The following is a 21527-nucleotide window of genomic DNA, read 5'->3' on the forward strand; positions in this document are numbered from 1 at the left end:
CCGGTGCTCTCTAGCTACCGAAACGCGAAACGTTCGTTCGCGCGATACTGGCGTCTCGATGGCAACGATCTCGACGAAGTCTCGGTCGTCGATAAAACTTGTTGCACGTATTCGCGATCGGGAGATCGTCGTCGCGGGTGTTGTTCGACTCCGGTCGCGATAAAAACTTCCCTAGCCGCGATTTTCGAACATCGAGACGAGGTCGCGTTCGATTCCTCGGTCCGGCGATCTCCGTTCGGTCGGTGTCCGCGAGCAGCGAGTACGGTAGCGAAATCTCGGGGCCGATTTCGGCTATTATCCGCGGAAATACGATCTCGGGCCAACATAAGAAAACGTAGCTTTCCTTTTCAAGGGGAGCCGTGGAATCCATTGTTACAGGAAGGACCGGAGTCGCGAAGTCGAGCTCGGGGCATTGTGTCCCGGCGCGGCGACTGTGCGCGCCCGTGTAGAATTCTACCTGGCCCCATTATATCACCGTCGAAAGTAGCACGGCTGACGGGGCTCGAGCACGTGCGTGGCCGCTCGCCGATTCAAGAGGCCCGAGCGGAACAATGAACGAGGCGTGCATCGAGGATGAAAGTCTACGGTTACACGGCCGTCGTGGAATAATCGCCGGGGATCGATATAATCGGTGCCATCGTCCTCGATAGATGCCGGCATCTCTCGTGCCGGGGAACTTTCACGCGCGATCCACCGTAAATGGCGAGCTCGGGTCGAAAGTGAACCGGCCTCGCCACGAGGCGACTATTTTCACGAGGCGTCGCGTCGCCTCGCGTCGCAAACTCGCATAATCGACGAGCACCGCGCGAACGAGCGCGCTCGTGACTGCGGGCGATACTCGCGTCGCGTGTTCTCGAGAAACGATTCGTTTCGCGGCGAGAAATCGTCGAGATTGCGTCCAGCGCGAGCAAACGGTCCCGTGCGCGATAAATCGCGAGTTCCATCGACGCTCGTATTCCGATAGGCCTCGAAAAGACGTTACCGCGGTGCCTCGATCCCTGGATTAAACTTCAAAGTGTACGGATATAAAAAAGAAAAAAGAAGCTACCACGAGTATCGACTTGGAGCACTCTGCGCGCATTTGCTCGCGCGCTCCGAACGCTCGCGCTCAGTTTTCCAAGCGTTAACGATCGTCCATTCTCGAGTGGCGTACTACCGCTTCGAAGGACACAAGCCACTTTTACAGCGTCCGGTCGCTGGATCTTTTCTCCGGTCGCTGCGTCGTTACTATTCATTCGATTCTGACTCTGTCTCAGCGTCGGCCGAGCCTTCGCAACGAACCACATTGTACCACCGAGTAACGTTTGACAAGCTTTGTTACAGAGCTCGTAGTTGGTTCACTTTTCTCGCGCGCGTTGCATAGACGTATTCGCGAGAAATAAAGGGTTGAACCTTCGATGTGGCGTATTCCTCGGCCGCTGTCACCGCTACAAAGATAAAAAGGTACCGAGACCGTAAATCTGCCAAGTGGAGTCCCTTCTCGAAATTCTTCTGGCACGAGCCGGAGTAGCAGTTGTCCGTTTCACGCGCGTTTCCCGTAAATGGAACACCGGAACCGTGGAAAGTCGACAGCGCGTCTCGATGCGCAACTCCGTCCTCGTCGTCCTCCTCGTCTTCGTCGTCGTCGTCGTCGTCGTCGTCGTCGTTGAGCAACTCGAGCGGCTTAAAGTTATGGCCTCCGGCTTCGTCGGCGAACAGAGTAGCGGACTCGAAGTTTTCCCTCGGTTTCGCGCGGTGATTTACGCGCACGTACATCCGCGGATGGCTTCTCGTTCTATATACGTACGTTGGCCCGGGGCCCATCGCGGCTTCTTTCCTTCCGCGCGGCTGGACCCGTTTCTAAGGACGAATCCGAGGAAACGGGTCGCCCGGAAGCGAACGCGCAACTCGCTCACGAGGTCGTCGTCGTCGTCGTCGTCGTCGTCGACGTCGTCGATCGAGCGCCCCGGAGAATTTCAGAAACGATCCGACGCGAATGTTTCCGGCCGTAATTAGATTTTCCTTGTTATTTGATAGCATCTGCAAGCTGCTCCCGCTCCTCTCCGATCCCCTCCATCGGGAAAAAATACGGGGCGGACCTGCGCTCTCTTATCTTAATTCAAATCGGAATTGAAATTCACACTCGAACTCGTGTAATCCTCGCGTCAGCGAGCTGCTCCAGATTCTCGAGAGCGACGGGAACGGGACTCCTTTTATCGTCGGCGTTTACTTAATTAGATGGATCACTGGAACCGTGTTGCGCGTTTCGTCCTCGATAACGAATAGGAACGACCTCGATACCCGGGAGAGGTGGAACGACGCCCTCCGCGCGAGCCTTCGCGGAACGTAGATCGTGGCTCGTCTTAGGAAGGGAGGAGGAAACTTTCGGAAGATCGTAACAATGATGCGTCTTCGTTCCACTCGAATCGTGTACATCGTGAAACGTAGTACCGAGCGAAGAACCCGGTACTCTTATTCGTCTTCCCTTCGGGAGCAACGGTTCGAAAACTTCCATTTCGGACATGTGGAGATATTTTGGAACCATCTTAGGAGGTATCTCCGTGCGAGAACAATAACAGCGGGGACAGCGTCCGACGCACGGGAATCAATTTCGAGCAACGTCCGTAAAGATATATGGCTGGATCCGGTCCGGTGTATATTCTCGAGGAAATGTAGAGAGGTTCTCCTTCGAAAATTGTGCACCGAAGCGGTTCGTTGGAATTTCCAAGTGGTCGTTGGTTCGCTCGGGATCGCGGATCGTGCTCCACGTAGGTGCACGCTCGCGGGGAGAGCGGGACCACCGTCCCCCGTTCGTAACGAGCGTGTCCCATGGGTAGCCGTATGAAAATCCAAGGCAACAAGGTGTCGCATTTTTCGCGGCACGTTTCCGCGCGGTCGAGCAATAAACGGCGGATGTAAAACGCAGGTAGCCCCCGTCCCCACCCCCGAAGCCCGTTCGACGGTTACCGGAGAAGTTTCGGAACCGCTCGTTACATGCGCCGCGTGTTCTCGAATAGGATGTCACGTCACGCCGGAACGTGCAGTGGCAGTCTCTCTGGCTCCCCTGTTCCCCGTTGTCCCCTTTGGTGGGGCCAGCTCTCGCTCCATCGCTCGCGCGTTCTCTTTCTTTCGCGGCGTTTATCGGTCTCGGTCTCTCGCGCGGTCCGCGTCGGTCGCGGCAGCGCGAACCGTACGCGCAAACCTACCTTCCCATACGTCGCGCCTCCCTCCCTCTCTCGGCACTCCTGCTTCCGTATGACATCCATAATGTCTATCTATTCAGTCGACCGAGCGCTGTCTCTGACAGCGTATGAATTCCAACTTGAATATGTATTGTCGGCAGCAAATTAATATATACAGCCGCGAGCGAGCGCCGGCCCTCTTTGTCCCTACTCCGCCACTTTTCCTCCTCCACCGTCGTCGCTCTCACCCCTAGCACCTAAACCCCCGCCGAGCCCCACCACGCCGCGTCGCGCAGCCTCGTCGCCCCGTCGCCCCGGCTCGACGCTTCTAAATGTAATTTAATAATGTCTACCGGTGCCGACGCCGCCGCCGTGTCGGTCTGGGATCCGTGCCATTCAACCGCGCGGAAGGAAGATTTTTCCGAGGAACGCCGTTGCTGCTGCTCGTGGAACCATTTTTAACGAATTAATGCGCTACACCCCCTTTCGCGACATCGATCGTCGCCCGTTAGGTACGGCCGGAAGTAGTCCGAGCGACGAGGAACGCTGAATTTTCGCGCTCAACGAATCGATACGCTCCACGCGCCCAATTTTATCCCTTGGAAATCGAGAGTGTTCGCGCGCGTTTGCATCGCGATTTCTCCGGCACGATCGATCCACGTTGTAGCGGATTTGCATCGCGGTATATCTCTCAGGGATGAAGCGCCACGGGGACGAGGCCTTTGCGCGAAGTAATTTCGAACTTGGTTCGCGGACAAACTCGGGAACAAACGCTCGGAGCGACGCGCCGTTGAAGTCTTCGCGACTGTGGCATCGTCAGAGTCTCAACCTGCGTGTACGATTCGGGCGAAGCATTTCCACGAATCGTGGAAACTACTCTCCTCGTTTGAGTCGTTAATTTTTCTTCGCGTGAGATATATTTGCGTAGGAAATATAACCGATGTACGGAGTAAAAAACTGTGCAGGGTTGTCACGTTGCAACAATAGCCCGAAAACAGGTGACGGTGGTACCCACCACGCCCCCTAGGACGTATTGGGCCTTTAGCGGTCCTAAGTGTCCGAAGGTAGGGGTAAAGGGAGAGGGGGGTAGCGTTTCATCCCGGGCCTGATAGTGGACTCGTCGGTGAGGCATCCTAGTAGGCCTTGCCTTATACGCCGGGACATTGGGAGACCCTTATACACGGGACACTTGCGGGAAACGGTCGGTGGTCAGTTTCCCTCTGATGATAAACGTGGGTAGCGCCGCCACAGGCCCATATTGGCCCAAGTCGTTGCATTCCAACGATTTAAAATTTCTCGATGAATCAATTTTCGTTCCGCAAGAGCTGCAAGTTCAAATCGAGTGTACGGAGGACCGTGGAACGTCATTGAACGACACGTCGTTGAACGCGTGGCGAGGGTGTCGACCGAGTTCCGCTTCGTCGACACAGAGCGCGTGTCCGCGTCGAAACGAAGCGATCGATCAAATTTGCCGTTCAGATCGTATTCGCGAGAAAGTATTCTCTCGTCCGTTGGAATTATTCCTCCGTACGGAGAATCTGTTATTCTTAGGCGCGCGAGAGCTCCTCTCTCTTCGCGAAGAGAATTCGTCTACTCGGTTCGTTTCGAATCGCAACAAGGAGGAAACTCGGTATGAAAAATCGTGGGAAATTGATCGCGGTGGTCGTTCGGCCGTGGCCTCCGGCGTCGGTAGCATCGTTAAATTAGCCAACCCGACTCGGTTGCAAGGCTCGCGCAATAAAGTTTCCATTCGGTCGGTGGTCAGCTCGTAACCGCGGGCTAATGAAGATTCCACGCGGTCTGGAAAAGAAGGCTTCTCGGATAATTGTACGAATAACGAGTGAGAGGAAGGGTGGGAGGGGGGTGGAGAGCGTCGCCGGGCACGGCAGACGGGAACGGAAGGATATTGAAAGAATCTTCGGTGAATGTACAGGGCATGAAAGAGCCAAAACCGATCGTCGGTCGGTGGCATTATAGTTCGTCAGGTACACCGCCTTTCGACACGCCTCATTACGCAGATTTACGACTGGCCGACGCGGCGCGGTGAGCGAGCGGAGCGGAGCCAGCGAAAAGCCAGTCCCGTACGCGAATGCTCCGATTCTCGCGGACGAAGAATGAAACGAGGAAGAGGATAATGAGAGAAAAAGGAGGGAAAAGACGGCGAGGGAGGGAGGGAGGGAGGAAGAAATCGCGTTTTCAATGGCGTACTCCCTAAGGGAGACCGAGTGCCGCGCCGGCTGGAAAAAGAAGAAGACGGAGCCGACGCTGGCTTCTCCCTGCTTCGTTCCGCTCCGTCCCTACGGTTCCCGATGCTCCTGCCGCGTCCAACCACCCGTCGCAATTTACACAGCCACCTCTACCCCCCCAAGGGTTCTCCTCCTATATCGTATCACCCGGCTAACCCAGACGCCTCGTCGTCTCGGGTTTCCTTGTTCCACGGCTACTCGCCGTGCTCGCGTCCCTTCCGCTTTCGTCCGTGCGTATCTGCAGCCACGGTGTACTCGCGCGCGCAACCTGCACGTGAACCAATTAGGTTCGCGATAGACGTTCAGCCCCGCGACAGTTGCCTCGCGATTTATTACGCAATTTATATCGCGCTCGTGAATACAGATAAGGCTAATGTCGCCTCTCGCGGCCTGCCCGAGTCGCGGGTAAATATCGTCGAGAACTCGCGAGGAACCTACGCGAACCGTTCCCCCTCGGTTTTTCCACGAAGATTCGCGGGTTCGCGGTGAGAACGAAGAACGCGCGGTTTTTTCTCGACTCGAGGTGACGAAAGTGTCCGTTAAACGCGCGAGAAAGTCTTTCGAATTCGAGCGATTCCTCGCGGAGAATGGCACGACGTAAGTACGTTGGAAAGAAAATTCGCGAGAAAGTAACGATCACCGTCTCTTCGACTTTGGAGTTTCGTCCCTGGAACTCGACTCACCGTCGATAAACAAACATTCGTACACCCTGTTCTCGACGAATCGGCCAAGTCGAATCAAAATCGCGGAAGGAAGGGGCTCGGGTCGCGGATGTTCCTCGTTAGTCGCGTGGTAGAGTTTCGAGAGCGAGCGGCCGAGATCGCGAGGAATTTCTACGACCGACGGAATATTGCGATCGGGGCAGCTCCGAAGCTTTTAAAATTTTCACGGCCCATTACCGTCCCGGGGTCCTAGCTTGATTTTTACTGCCGCGGATCTTTATTGCCGAAACTTTTATTATCCCTTTGCTCGTTACGCCATCGACCCCCCGAGATTGTTATCTCCTTCTTACGCTTCATACAGCGCGGTTTCGGGAATCGCGGTTCGTTCTCGTGGTCGTGGGTTCGCGAATGAACGATTCGATGGAATCCGACGAACGCCGCGGCCCTCGCGACGAATTAATACGGCCGTAGTTCGTCGAAGCACGCGTGTCGCAATTACGAGTGGGACGCAACGACCGTGCGCCGTAATACGAGAGTTCTGACACGTTCGTTGCATCTAGAAGTAACGGTGAACAGACAGCGAAGAATAGAACGATAGTCGTTCGAACAATACCCGGCACGAAACGTATCGTCGCTCGATGCGAGCACGTTTTTATCCGTCCCGTGGCTCTCGATCGTCGTACATCGGTCCTCGTTCGGGCCGAATCGATGGCAATACTATCTCGAGGCACGAGGCAAACGTCTCGAACTCGAAAAATCTCGAGATACGAGACGAAGCGTAACGGAATTAGGTAAATGCAATTATCGTTAAAAATAATCGAAATAGAAGCTACGTTTAAGCGGTAATAAGCACCATCTGGTATCGATTAATTTTCCTCCTTCCTAAGGCGGTACTGGGTGTAACTAGACTGGGAACGTGTAACGACAGTCATAACAGGGACCGTGCCTAGATATTTTGACGCTCGGGGCAACAGTGAAAACCCGGTCCTCCGTGCACGCTTTGGGATAGATACGCACGCGCGTACGGTGGTGTTCGCACCGTGGATAAATTTCCATCTGGAATTTTCGAAGAGGAGATCCGGATGTAACACGTTTCCACGAACTGGAGGGTTAAAGAGGTCGATTCGATCGTTTTCGTTCGTAAGGTCGCCCTCGTGGTATCGCTCGTGTATCCCTTCCACCTTTGCCTCGGTATCGCCCCGGTTGTGACCTAAATCAACGTCCAATTCCCGAAGAGGACTCGAAGTAACGATCGAAACGTAGAACCGTTTGCGTTCGCGCTGTATCGCGTAGCGTGGGGAGTCCGATAGAATTACGGGTTCGGAGAAGCGTCTCGATCTTTAACCGAGCGAACGATATTCCTTCGTGTTTCTTTTCTTTTTTCGAATCGATGGATTCTCGAGCCAGGCGAAGATCGAACGAGATTTACGAGCTGTCCCCGAATCGCGCTTTACGACACTGTCGGCGATAAACGAGTCTCCGAGATGGCGAGGCTCTGTCACGGCGCTCGCGTGCTTAATTTGCGAAGCGGTATCTAGAATCTTCGCGGTGAAATACCTCCGCGTTACTCGGAGCCGCGGACCGTGACGTATCGACACCTCTGCACGCTCGTCCCAGCCATTTATCGCGAACAGAAGACTCGCGCAACGGACCGACCGTTCGGTCGGACACGGCGGAAACATATTTCACGACGAATGGAACCGTCGATACGTTTTACCCGCTTCTCTGTCCGGCTTCCGGCCGTCCCTGTCGAATTCGATGAACGCCACGCGCGTCGATTCGACCGTTCGCGCACGCATAAACGCGACGACCGATCTGCGTTCCTCGCCCGCGATTCGCTCGCTTCGATCGTCACTCGAAGGTTCGATTTCTTCGTCATCCACCGAGGAATGACCGTTTCACGGCACGTTTTTCACACGGTGAAAAATGTGAAGAGCCGCGACGCGCGTCTTTCGTAAGTTTCGAGCGTCGTCGAGAGCCGAAAAAACATCCCCGAGGTAAATACAATACCGCGTGTGTGTGTCGTTGTTGCGCCGATAAAAAGTATTTATTCGCCGCGAGAAGGTTATCGCGCTAATAGGGTACTCGCGTATCCGGTACAATGGAACAAACAGAGTAGAAAACCGTGTAAGTGAAACTTTGGAAGAAAAACTTTGGAATCGTAACACCGGTGACACGTGTACTCTACGGGTCTCTGGATACGGTCTACAGTCCCCTCGATCGTGGTCGTTAGAGTCCCGAGAAAAAGAACCGTACACAATCCGCGCGCGCCTTATGGTCATCCGATATCGTTGCTCTCCGACAACGCGCAAGGGAAACGTGGACAGCGTCTGGCAATTTCTGCGCGATCGTGGACCTTCGAAGGTCGGAACGAAACGTTTGATTTCATACGATTCGCGTGTATCAACCTCGGAATTAAAATTTGGAGCAACGTCGAAAAAGAATTCCCAACCGTCGACGTTTCTTCGTATCCGAGATTCGTTCGGGGTGGTCCAAAGTGTTACGTTTGCGGAAGTAAATCGGGAGGACAGGAATCGTCGATATCGATGTTTCGTCTCGGAACTGTTCCGCGTCGGGAACGATAATTTTCAGCGTGCACGGGCACGTAACGTCGATCGAGACGTTCACCGTTAAGAACGAAGAAAGGAAACCTCGTCGCGAAGAAACCGATCCGTTCTACCGTAGACGCGAAGAAACGCGAGGTAACGAGTTCCGATTGGTAGAACGCGCAGCGTTGATGGCGTTCTACTCGTTTGTCGCGCGGGTTTCGTCGCGTCGGTAGCTCGACGCGGACAAGTTTTTTCTCGCGCGCGGGGGGTAGACGTAGACGCGGGGTAGGGTGCGCGGAAAATAGTCGAGCGGCCGCGCGAAGAACGGATGCGGGGTGGCGGGTAGAAAGAGAACCTCGAGGCTACCGCTGAAGAATCTCGTGGAATGCGGGAGCGATCTCGAGGAGCCGCGACTACGACGGTTTCGACGTCGACGAGGAGCTTTTTGCTCGATTTGCTCGAGAGCGTAGAAGATTGCGACCTACGGCGGTAAGAGCGTCTTCGGGAACGCGGAGCCGTCGAGGAAGGTCTCGTTCGAGTCGGTGACACGTACACGATGATGCTCGCACACGTGCCCGTACCGAGGACGAACACGAACACGAACACGAACACGAACACGAACACGCGGCCGTGTCCCCGTGGCGACGAAAAATCTGTTTGATCTCGACTGTGCAACGAAAGCCAGTTAGTTTGCGGTTCTTCTGAGAATTTCGAGCCTATGATCCTTGGCACTGATCCCTCTCGTGTTCCGAATCTACGCGGGGGCTGATTCCGTGCTTTGAAGGTACCCTCCCGAAACAGGGGAAGACGAGACAATGAGAAGGAGATCGGCGGAGAACGCTCGAGGACGGACGCAAGAGGATTCCTTCTTGACGGTAAGCCCCTCGGTTCACAAAGGGACGACGGAGGCTAATAAAAATCGGCTGTTTGCTTAGCCAACGCTATTACCCTCCCCGATACCACGATAAAACGGCCTGTCGACGGAATCGATGCCGCACGCGCGAGCGAGCGAGCGAGCGACCGAGCGACCATTCCGCCGCTACGCGCTCGAAGATGAACGAGCGTCGCGGTTAATTGGTCCGAAGTCTTGGACAGGGTCGGTTCGTTCGTCACGAGTGTCGGCGAACCGATGTTCCCGACCAGTTTCGAAAAAATTCCTCCGAGCGAGTGTCAACGATCTCCGGATCGTTGGGTTTTCGTTGGGAAAAGTTACGCCCGAGTCTCGTTCCCCGATGGAATTCCATCGAACCGAGGAAAAATGATCCGAAAGTAAACTTCCGTGCGATCGTTCGAGAGCGAAGCAAAACCTCGACGAATCGAACTCCGGATTATTGTCCGAGTTGGACCGGCCGACAGAGAACGACCACCGGGAGCTAGATAACTCTGTTCGCGATCTTGGAATCGATGCAGCGATAAACGAGAGCTTCCCGCGAGCGTCGCACGGGAGATTCTACGCGCGAACGTGGAAGATTGTAAAAAATGTCTCCCTCCGCTCGAGGCGGAACCGAGTTTTCAACGAGGTAGTTCCGTTGCTCGGAACGTTCGACTCGCTGGCCTACATCGTAAAGATAACTGGCGCGTAACTGGCGACCATTGGTCGTCCTTGGACATCGGTGAACGCCGCCCTCGCCGATCGATTTGTCCCTATCGAGCCACCGGGAAGGAATCCGCTTCAGAGGGGAGGTGAGGGGAGGGTAGGATCCTCCGTCGCATTCCTCGGCCGGTTTCCCTCGTTTCCCGATCGCGTTCCCCTTCCGTCCGTCGGGGTTACAAATGACCGGCTAACGAGACTGGACGCGCGAGCGCCCTTAACGAGGTGACGTCACAACAATAACAAACAATTGGTGCGTCTCGTCGGACGCGCGACCGCGCCCTAACGAGACCAGCTGGCCCGCATCGCGTTCGCTTCGTCGTCGGAACGAGCGGACGGACTCTCTGGGCGTCCTCTTGGTGGAGGATCGCGGGCCACTGGGAGAACCGATGGACGGTGGGAGAGCCCGCGGAGGGACGGTGAATTAGTCGTAAGTCACTCAGCCACGGCTTGTTAGCGTCGTTAACCCTGACCCCCGGGCCGCGGCGTGTCGGACGACGGCTTTCTGCTCTATTTTCGAACGGGGCGCAAAACCGTCGACCGCGCGACGCTCTCTCGGACCGTCCTCGACGCACCGGTTTCGAACCGAGCGAGCTCATCCGTGTTCGCGATCGTTCTTTCGATTCCCGAAGCCTCGAAACTCCCGTGGAAATCCCTCGAAAGGTTGCTCGATCGCGCTCGAGATCAGAACGAAGCGCGAGACGAGGCTTCGACGCACGCTCCGCTACTCGTAATCGAATCACGCGTTGCGGAAGAGACCGGAGTTTCGAATCGTACATCGATGCTCTCGGTGGTAGCTTCGGGTTCGGAATTCGACAATGGTGAAATTTGATTTAATTTCATTCAACGATCCTGTTTCACCGCGACGATACAAGGAGAACGAAGAAACGCGCGCGAAACGTCGAACGCGTAACACGGGAGGCTCCATTTTAAAAGGTCGTCGAACCGTGGAGAAACGTTTTCCTTTTTCCAATCGACCCCGAAACGCGAGGAAAACGAAAGATGGACGGGAACGGTCGAATCGGTGAAAATTGAAAGGTTTTCGAATCACGATGAAACGAGAAAGAAAAGAAAGGTGAAGTCACGGGGAGTTTGCGAAGGAAACTCGGGAAATTTCATCTTCGATGGCAAAAATGAATATTTATTCCAGGGGTGGATACGAACGAACGTCTTTCGCAAACCGTGTAACGTATTTTAACAGCGGTTGAAACGTAATAAAAGGAATACGTTTGCGCGTCCGAAGTGTGTCGACGAAACGCGACGGACCGAGCAGGGATCTCGGTCCGCCATTTCCATCGGTGTAGTCCCCTTGAGAGTCGGGAGGCAACGGTCCCAACGATTCCGCCATTGTTGGAAATCTTCCTTCTTCCGTTCGGCCGCGCGAAATCTCCTCCGAGCTTCGACTTCGTTTCAGGGACGATGAAAAACTCGTAGGTGACCAAATCGGGAGATCGTAGAGGGTTTTTTGTCTTCCGTGAAACGAAGACGCGATCCTCAAAGGGGTTCCGTCGTTTATTTTTTCGAGACTCGGTTCCAGTGTTCTTTTTCCACGATGGTGTACCGCGCGGCGAACGCGCTCGCCGAAGCTTTCCGTAGGAATGGATTTTATTCGACGCAGCGAGTCGTTGCGACGTCGAGCGTGTGTGCGCTATGATTCAGAAGATTAGAGAGCAAATTGACCGTGTTTACTCTGCTGACGTCTGTTTTGGCCTTTCGAGGCGAGCTTTGTTTGCGCCGGTGAAGCGAGAGGAGTCGGGATAAAATCGAGCGAGTCGGTGTTTCGCGAAAAAATTCAATGTCAGCGCGAGTCGTATTAACCGGTGTTACGCAAGAGCGTTACATTTGTCAGCGGTCGTAGCCGTGTACGTTGGGACTAGAAACGTAACTCTTTTCGCGACGTTTTGGCGACTGCCGCGTGTTCTCTATCTGTCACGGTTACAAATTTGCTCGGTGAAACGCTACGGTGTAAATTATGGTTAGGGTGGGGACGGAGGGTCGAACGCTCGGTATTAAACCGAAGAACGTTCCGAAAGAAATCGATGACCGAGCGAGAATCCGCGAGCAGGGGGACGGGCGAGCGTTTTCGAATTTTTCGTTCGTTTACGAATCGAAGGAACTTCCGGGGACACCGAGCATCGAAACTGCAACCGATCGAAATCGAACGGTCTCGAGCCTGTTCACGGTATTGTTCGAGAAATCGTGAAAATAAATTGCTTCTTTCCGTCTTGGAGATAGAAGCCGCCGCCCCCTCCTCGCTCGTTAATCGTTAAAGCCTTCGATTCGAACAGTTTCCATACGATAAATCCGGGACGGTCGAGCGGGCGATATATGTACGCGTAAAAGAGGAAACTTGGCACGGGCGTCTCGTGGTTCGACGCTCCTCTCGATTTCGTAAAATCGAGATAGTAATTCAAACGCCTAAAGGACCGAGCTCGTAAATCCTGTCCGCTGTGCGACAAAGTGTCGCCGTGTGGTTTCGTATCTCCTCCGATTGTAGCGTTCGTGTACGCGGCGCGGAACCGGGGCACGATATATTCCATTTAATCAGTTCCACCGACCGAAATCCTGATATCCATGGAATGCACCTGACTCCGCCCCCACCGTTCCCCTTTCGATGAAACGAACGAGGAGAGGATATACCGGCGGAGTCGAGGGAGGGAGAGCTCGCGATGCCAAGGAGAAAAAGGTCGGCGATGCTTTTCTCGAAATTTTGTTGGTCGAGGACGTAGCGGGAAGAGGAGTGTCGGTGGGTCGGGTGGGTGGGAGCCACGCTCGTTGCTACGAAGTCGAGAAAGTAGGAGGAAAGGACGAGATAAATTCGCGGGTTTACGGCACCTTTAAAGTTGCGGGAATCTCTTTAACGACTTGGCAGCCTGCCACCGTGCTGGCCCCCACAGGAGGGCTGAAAACCATTGACGGTTCTGCGCCGGAGACCGGTCCCGGCTATCGTTCATTTTCTCTCCAGCGGACCGCGGGTTCTGTTAATGACAGGACCGCGGAATTACTGCGGAACTTCGCGTCCACCGTGCGCGCAGCCGGAAAAGAAAGGTCCAAGGTGTGGGCTTCTCGGACGCGAAATTCCACGGAGATCTGCCTAAGAGGAACCTCGGACCCGTGGAACGCGATACACCCGAATCCCTCCTCCGTGAGATACCTAACGGACGTCCAGAGCCTCGAGGAACTCGCCGCCGATGACCACCGACTCGTAAGATCCGATACCGACGACCGTGGACCCGTCCGACGCGCCGTGTCCGAACCGTGGAATCCGAGCTGGATAATCCACCGACCGGGGATTCGATACAGAGGGCCACCAGACCCTTGCAGACCCGCCACGGCCGTCGACCAACTTACTCTACGCGAAACGTTGAAACCAACGTGAACGACCCACGAACCCGTACAATTCGATGCGACACGATTGCACGTGCTCTCTGACGCAGACTCTGGACCTTGTAACTCGAACGATATCGGACTCGCGCACGGATCTACCGTCAGTGAACTCCTCGAGACTCCCAAGTCCCCGAAACGTCGAGCAGTGCCGAAATCTCGATAGACTACGGAGCCCTTTCTCGTCGACCACTACGGTCCTGTACCGAAATCGTCCGTACCGAAACCCACGAGTCCCAAATCGTCCGTATCGGGTTTCGCGCGTCCAAGATCGACCGTGCCGAGTATTCAGAGTCCAAGACTCGTGACCGAAACCCTGCTCGAGGATATAATCGACACTTTTCGTCGCATTGTCCGTAGATACGGGAGCGACGAAAGATAAAATTAAGATCTCTACGTTGAACCCTAGAGTTCCGGGATCATCCCCGCAGAGATCCACAGAGTCTATTGTATCTGGTTCAACGGGCGGAGTGGTCCGTGACGATCCGCGTTAAACCCGGCGAGTCTCGGACTGCTCGCGTCGAGTACCAAGACCGCGGTATTACCATCGCAATGTCCAGAGCATCCAGAGCCCTCGGTATCGCGTCTCGTTAGAATCGAGTCCATCCAGCGGTATGAACGCGCGTTGGAGCGCAACACTCGCTGCAGCGTTCTCCGCGGGTTCCATCGGCTTCCGGTTCCTCCTCTCGGCGTCTTTCGAGCAGTCCTCGCCGATTTTATCCGCCGCCCCTTTCCAGCCATCTCGTTCGGTCCGGGTTTCTAATGTCCCCGGTCCATTTCGAGCGCTCGTGTTCGTGTTCGAGCGTCGGAATCGGTAAACGCGTCCTCGAGAATGGTTTATTTTACCGTTACTAGCAGCTCTGTCCCGAATTCCGCGATCGTTACCGTCGAAGCGTCTCCGCGGGGTGAGTAACGCGGGATTCCGGTTTCTGGGAAGCGCATCGACGAAAACGAGGAGCCACCGGGACGCGGGAACCACGGAGGGAATTGCGCTGGAAAGGAAAGTCCGAGTGGATCTACGAGGCCCTCGATAAGAGGGTCGGGGAAACGCGAATCGTTTTCGATCTCGTCCTCGTCTCGCTCGCAGTTATTGCGTTCGCCTCCCCCGTTCTAATCTAACTATGTTTCCTTTATCTTTTTCCCGTTTGGCCGGGCGGGCGTGTATCCCGACGCGAATTGGCCGCTTTGTTACGTGGATTCTCGGCTGATACGGTTATCGGCAAGGTCGATTCTATCGGCCGGCCATTATCTCTCGCAAATTGAACGTCGTTTGGGATCGCTGATCCCGGGAGATTCTCTCCCCTTTGTTCGGAGGTGATTTCGCAGATGCCCAGGCGTCTATAGCGAAAACGTCGTTCAACACCTAACCATTGTTGATCAGTTACTACCTATCGTGCGCGTCCGTGGGTCGCTGGAAAGACGGTCTTTCGAACGTCGAATTAACCTTGCGCGGATCGTCGTCCGAGGAAATAATTCTTCCTACGATACGGTCACCCCTCGTCGAAACTCTCGGTTTAAGTTTCGCTCGGAACGATTCAGGGAGGAACTGTAACGAATTTCTCCCTGAAATCGAGTCTTTCGAACCGTTAACGACGAGCGAACGAGAAACACCGAGAACGAGCGCAACAACGATCGCCTTACGATCCTAACGCGGTCTGACAAATATTCCATTCTTCCTTGCACGTTGTACGTATCGTTTCTGAAAGTTTTCTTTTCGCACCGATCGTCTCCGAAGATCAAAAATGATTCGAATCGTAATCGAGGGACGAATCCGCCGCTTTAACGCGGAACTTCCATATAAACGAAAGCAATGGTCGTCGCGGTGTTTCCACGGGTGATTTCCACGTTAAAAGTGCACGTTCCGGCGCCTACTTGGACCGGTGAACCGTCCTGCCCGGATCGATCAATTTTCTTTCGAGAAGTTGCACGGTGGCGCGTTCACCGCACGGAAACGGTAACGAATATTAACGCGTCCGATCTTTCACGCCGGTAGGATGGTTATTGCGCGAAGAACTCCGGGTGAAATCATGGCGCGAGAGAGCGAGCGTAGGTGTGGGTTCGAGCGCGTGTGGGAGAGAAAGGATGACAAAGAGCGGGTTGAATCCGCACAGCCGGGAGCACCGTGCCGGAATAACCGGGAAACGAGCTCAGGGCGGAGACGGCAGGGCGGTGGATTGGCGCGAAGGAACCGTCGTGCAACGGATTCCGAGCTTACCTATACGCGGCCAAGTTTTCCTCTGGTTATGAATGAACGGGGGATGTCTTTGTGCTGCCTCCCACCTCGTTACACCACGGCAACCCGGTCTGCGGAGAGTCGCGTCACATACACCCTCTTGTTTACATACCCCTTCAGGGATCCGCGCGAGCGAAACGGCACACAGATCTTTCCCCGTTTCTCTGTTTTCTCGTCGCTTTGTCTTACCTCCGCGATCAGACACATCCGACCCGAGACTTTGAGCAGCACCGGCGGGAACAACGCGCCCGTGATATTGCTGCGACGAGCGTATGTCGCCGCTCGAACAGTTCCCGATCCGAGCTTCCAAATCTTGGTCACCGTTGCGCGATGGCTCGCGGCGAATCGACGCGCGATTCCTGCAAACCTACGCGAGGATCGCTTCTATCGGGCGAAGATCGATCGAACGATCCGTTACGAAGGAACGAAGGGTATCGTTCGGATAAGTGGAAGAATTTTACCACCGAGTAACCGATACGAACCATTTCTCGCGAAAGTTGCAACGTAAGACTCGTCTCGTTCGAAGACGCCGTCGTTTTGTCAATTTTTGAAGTTTCTCGTTTTTTGTACATTCGAACGAAAGCTACCCTCGACCGTGGAACAACGATCCGTTAGTGTTTTCCGGACGGATCGTCACGAGGGGTGATATTATTAACGATTCGTCGGTTACCGGTGCAGGGGACGCGAAACTATTCGCGTCGCATCTTGGCAAGAGTATCGATCGGTGAGAAACGATTTCCTCGAAAATTCGAAAGGTTGCTCGCTCTTCGAGACGAGTGGACGCCCCCTTTGTAGCGTCCGATTCCACGGTAAATTATAACGCGAGCGTGTCGTCCCCCTGTCGACGGGAAACGAACGTCGTTTGGCTTATGCATAGCGATAACCTCACCTACGGTTCCACGTAGGAACGATCGGCGTTGAATCATCAAACGAGCGTGTTTTCGTCCGGCAAATACACGCGGCACGAGCGGGCACCACGCGCCTCGTAAATTCGGTGGCGACGGCTTATGGGGTCATCGGTAAAAGCGTAATGGAGGATTCCGTGACTCGAACGCTCGCAGCTAGCCTCGATGGAAAACGATACCGGGGACCATTGTGACCGACCACGGACCAGCGGACCCCGCCGTGGAACTTCTAAATTATTACGCAGTTCCGGATTTAATGGAGCCAATGGGAAAGGGACGACCACGCGAAGTCGTAAAGCTTAATCTCGACCGGCTCGCTTATTTTTTTCAAACGTTTCTCTCCTCTTCGCGGGGATAACCCCGGTGCACCGTTACACGCGGAAAACAAAGGAAATCGAAACACCTTCCGCGAAGCGAATCGCCTCCGAGGAACGATCCTCGAACCGCGAAAGGTCGAACCTGTGTCCAGGAGTAACGTGGATTCCTTCGTAATCGCACCGCGTTCGAGATTATCGTTCGCGTCGAAAGAAACGTCGCGATTGGCTGTATCGCGCTACGTGCTACCTTCCAAACGATCATCTCGCGATTGTTTCGGATTGGGCGAGTGAATTTTCTCGCAATCTTGCGTAATCGTGTAATTTTTCGACCATTCCTCTTCAACTCTTTCGAGAACTTATTCGAAAAGAACCAGCGATTGATTTTTCGTTGCGTAATCGTGCAATTTTTCGACTCTTTCTCTTGAATTCTTTCGAGAATTTATTCGAAAAGAAGTGGTTGATTTTTGGTCGCGTTATCGCGCAGAAAGAGGATACTTTTATCGAATCCTGTCCAAACATTGATCCGTCACCGTCATACTTCGAGAATACCGTCCGAACGTTTCTAAACCTAAAAATATCCGCTACAGTGGACACGTTGACAAAGCGTTGGACGGGAATGGTTTGTCTGTTTTGTTTTTTTTTCTTTTTATTCTTATCGGCCATGAAATAACTCGTCGTACTCGGCGCACCTTTCTCGTATTTCGTAGACACGTACGGTCGACCGTAGCCATTGTCTGCTTGCAAACCTCAGCGACACGTGCAAGCATCGCGCCACGACCGAGCTCGTTTCCCTTTCGTTGACGCGGTCGAATAAAATTTGTCGCGTTCCAACGGAGGTATCCAACGACTCGATGCACCTCTGGTTCGAATTTCGAGTTTCGTTCGTACAAACTATCGGTTCGCGCGACAGAGTCTCGCGGAGAATTCGTTAAAGTTAATTCGAGCCGGTCGTAGAATTCGCTCACCGCGGAGAAGACACGAGGCGAGAATTTACATCGAAAGAACGTCTCGGATTCTTTCGCGAGGTACTTCGCGAGGTTTCTATAGTTTGAAGTTCGATAAAGTTTAAACGGCATTCGCGTACGATTAAAACGACACCCTGTGCGAATTAAAATTCAAGAGTCGTTCGTATCGGAACGACGTCGGAGCCAACGTTTCGTCCGAATTCGAATTATTCGATGAATTCGGAGTTCTTCGAACGTTCTCTAAGCGAAAGTCTCTCGGGCCCGTGTTCGCGAGTCGGGAGCGCGGCAAACTGTTTAAATTGGTCCATAGATTTTTAATCGCCTCCTCGATCAAAGTCGTCGATGACGATTAGTAGAAGTTAAGTCGACGCAGAAGGTGGGATGGTTTCGGAGCTGGCGGTAAAATTCCTTTCCAAGTTATATTAACGCCGTTACTCGTTCCCGCTTGGCTCCCTGGACGAACTTTAATCGTGAATAATGAAGGAGTCCAAGGACGATTATTTTTCTCCCCGAGAGGACGATATTGGACGGAGTCCCGTAATTTCGCCCGGGTACCATTTTTCGCGCTTCCCGAAAAAATCCTTGCTCGTCGAGGAGACAAACTCCTTTTCGGTCCGCCTTCGAACGCCGGATAAAAAATTGTGGCGGGTGCGCAGTCCGGGTGGAAAATTAGCAACGCGAGTGGTTTCGCCGGTTACTCGAGCCGCGAATTTTAATATCGTCCCCGAATAAATTGAATACTCGAACGACGAATCGAGAGGTTTCGATCTTCGAAACGGTAAAACGATCCTCTAGCCCGAAAAAGGCTACGAAATTTTAATCCTGCGAACAGTTTGTACTTTTATCCTTCCCGCTCACGGTGTCGAAATTACCGTTTGCGAATCGTAGGAATTTCGCGGATCGTTCGAAGCGTTAAATTATCCGTAAACGGAAGATTCCAACATCGAACGTTTCCAAGATCCGAGGCAGGGTTTTCCAGACGCAAAGACGAATCGGGAAAGTTCTTCCCGTTTACTCTGCGCTCCGAACGCGCGACGAGGCAGAGTACGTTTCATGATTGTCGGTAAATAACGCTGAACGCGTAGGAAATGAAATCGTCGGGCCGCTCCCGCGAATATCGTTTCAACAACGATCCCGTGAAATCTCGTATCAATGACCGTTTCATCGAACGCGGGATCAAGCGCCACCGGCTGGATCGTAATTGTTACGGGCACACACTATTTGTAATTCATCGGTCCCGCGTGTCAAATTTTACAATGGCCGGCCTCATTATATTTACAGCGCCGCGGCAGGCGCTGCTTACCTGTCAATGCGCGCTGGAAACAATTTATAGCGTCGGGCTGGCTATGCAGATTCATCGAACGATTGTTACTGTCGGCCATCAAAATGCAACGACGGTGCTCGCCGCGTCTGCGTGCCATCTCTCCGGTTTAATTAGCGTTACAATGATCGGGAAATCCCCGGTATCGTAGTCACCGGCGGTGTCGCGCGCCAATAATTGCTGCACGACCCCCTTTCCGTTGCGTATCCCGTCGCGACGTGAATTTATAAATCCAACGACGACGACGACGGCGAAGAACGACGCCAGACCCGAGCGAACCGCGCGACGATCGATCGAATCTCCTAGAAAGAATTCGATACCGCGCGTCTTCGTTCAAATCTCGACGATTCTCCGTCGACGATTACGAAAAACGAGCAACGACGATCTCTATCTCCGTGGTCGTTGAAAGTGTTTCGAAAGGTCGGACGACCCACGATACGCGGAGATAAGTATATTTTTATACCGGTGCACGGGAGAGATGCATTCGTGTACCGTTATTAACCCAACCCAGAGGTACAGAGTTTCCACTGTGGGAACGAGATACAATTACACCCTGCTATTGCGGTATCTCCCGCTCGGTTTTACTCGAAGCGATTTTTTCCGTTTCGCGACAACAATAAAGTAGACTGAAAACACTCGTGCTCTCGATTCGCGCAACCGTCGGAAGTTCAAGGTGTCTTTTCTCGTTGATGGGAAGCCGAGGGGAAAATAAAAAGAAAAAAAAACGGATCGATCTCGAGCTCTCGAGCAACTTTTCCATTCGAATCGGTCTCGGTTGCTGCGGAGTTATTACAGTTTCGAAAAATGTCGTCGCGTCAAAGTAAATCGCGCGAAAGGGAAGGGATCTTTGCTACCTGCCGATGCAACTGCGATTAAATACCGAGCCGCTTCTACTCGCCGGTCGGTTGTCTTCGCGTGTTTGTTACCGCGATCGGCCATCTCCGAGCAAGCGGTCTCGCGGAAAAGAGTAATTATTGCGATGCCGGGCGTGGACGAGCGTCCGTGAAATCGGCGACGATTTTCCTCGCCGGCTGATCAATCGGCGGAGAATGCTCGAAGCGGAACGTCCAAGTACACGGTCGCGGTGATTTTACGGTCGTCGGTGGCCTCGTCGAAGAACGGAAGGTCGTTTCCGCGTAAAATAGCCCGCTCGTGGAGGACCGCGGTGGTAATAATTAATACCGGTCTCCGTGGTAATAGACCGTCGCGTAAGATCGCGACAACGCGATCTCGGGATCCGTCCTCGTGTTTACCTCGAGCGAGTCGAGAAACCAGAAGAAACGTCCGACCGTAAATTATCTCGCGCCGAAGAGAATAACTACGGCGACGGAAGCGTAATGAGAACTCGTCCGAGAGATTGTCTCGCGCGGGGAAACCCGCCGGGCGTGTTTGCGTCGTCGTCGAAACTTTTATTAAAGCCAGCCGCGTTTTAATATACAAAGCACATTTATCTCGGACGCTCGAGCCGTCTGCTTTCCGTTCTCCTCTCGATCTCCCGGGTCCCGCGTTCGAGACAAACGGCGCCACCGTTTTCCTTTAAATTTCCCGGTTCGAGGCGTCGCGTCGGAAGAATTGGCTATCGCGCGCCACGAGTTTCCCGGCGAGCGTTGACGTCGGTGCGTTACGAGCCTCGAAACGGTGCGTTCGGGTATTTCGGATGTCGTTCGCTTCGCAGTGGGTTAGGTCCGTTGACGATAAGAGGGCAAACGAGGGTTTACGTTCCCGCTTCGGTTCATGGTCCAACGGTCCTCGTAGCGTTACGCTTCTTGAGGAATCTAGCGCTCTTTTCACCGGTTACGTTGGAAAGTTTTCTCAACGTCCTTCAACGAAGACAAAGCGACCTGTAATGGCTAGGTTTCTAGGGTCACGCGCGTCGCCACTCTCTCTTTCTCTCTGTAGCAGTTTCGTTGGAACCGTCGACGCGAAAGGGGAACCTCTTGGAACCGGACGAGCATCTCGGAAAGTTTCCCCCGGTAGGGTAGGAAAAATGTTGGGAAGGTCGTAGGAGAACCCTCTCGAAGGGACGTCGAGCATCCGGTTGTTGGTTCGCGGCCCTCGGACGACGCGAGACACGCGGCTCGCGGAATACCGCGCGAGCGGCCGCGTAATCGGATTACCCGGAACGACGGTTCGTGCACAATTCCTCGCGCACGGTACGCCGTGCGGCGCGGCATAACTTTGCACTCCGCGTCT

The 21527-nt window shown here is 53.9% G+C and overlaps 1 protein-coding gene across 6 annotated transcripts in view; it reads left to right on the forward strand.

The window, feature by feature from the left end:
* The window catches only part of LOC143148348 (Krueppel-like factor 6), a 371579-nt gene that overhangs the window by 322712 nt on the left and 27340 nt on the right, over window positions 1-21527 (forward strand). Inside the window, exon 1 of one of the 6 annotated variants that reach the window (XM_076314625.1) lies at window positions 9419-9493. The exons of the other annotated variants lie outside the window; for them this stretch is intronic. Coding sequence (XP_076170740.1) covers window positions 9434-9493 — 60 coding nt within the window. The 5' untranslated portion in view covers window positions 9419-9433. Of the gene's footprint in view, window positions 1-9418; window positions 9494-21527 lie in introns of those variants that run through there. 6 annotated transcript variants of the gene reach the window in all.

The sequence above is a fragment of the Ptiloglossa arizonensis genome, chromosome 6, assembly GCF_051014685.1.
Source record: "Ptiloglossa arizonensis isolate GNS036 chromosome 6, iyPtiAriz1_principal, whole genome shotgun sequence".
Taxonomy (NCBI): domain Eukaryota; kingdom Metazoa; phylum Arthropoda; class Insecta; order Hymenoptera; family Colletidae; genus Ptiloglossa; species Ptiloglossa arizonensis.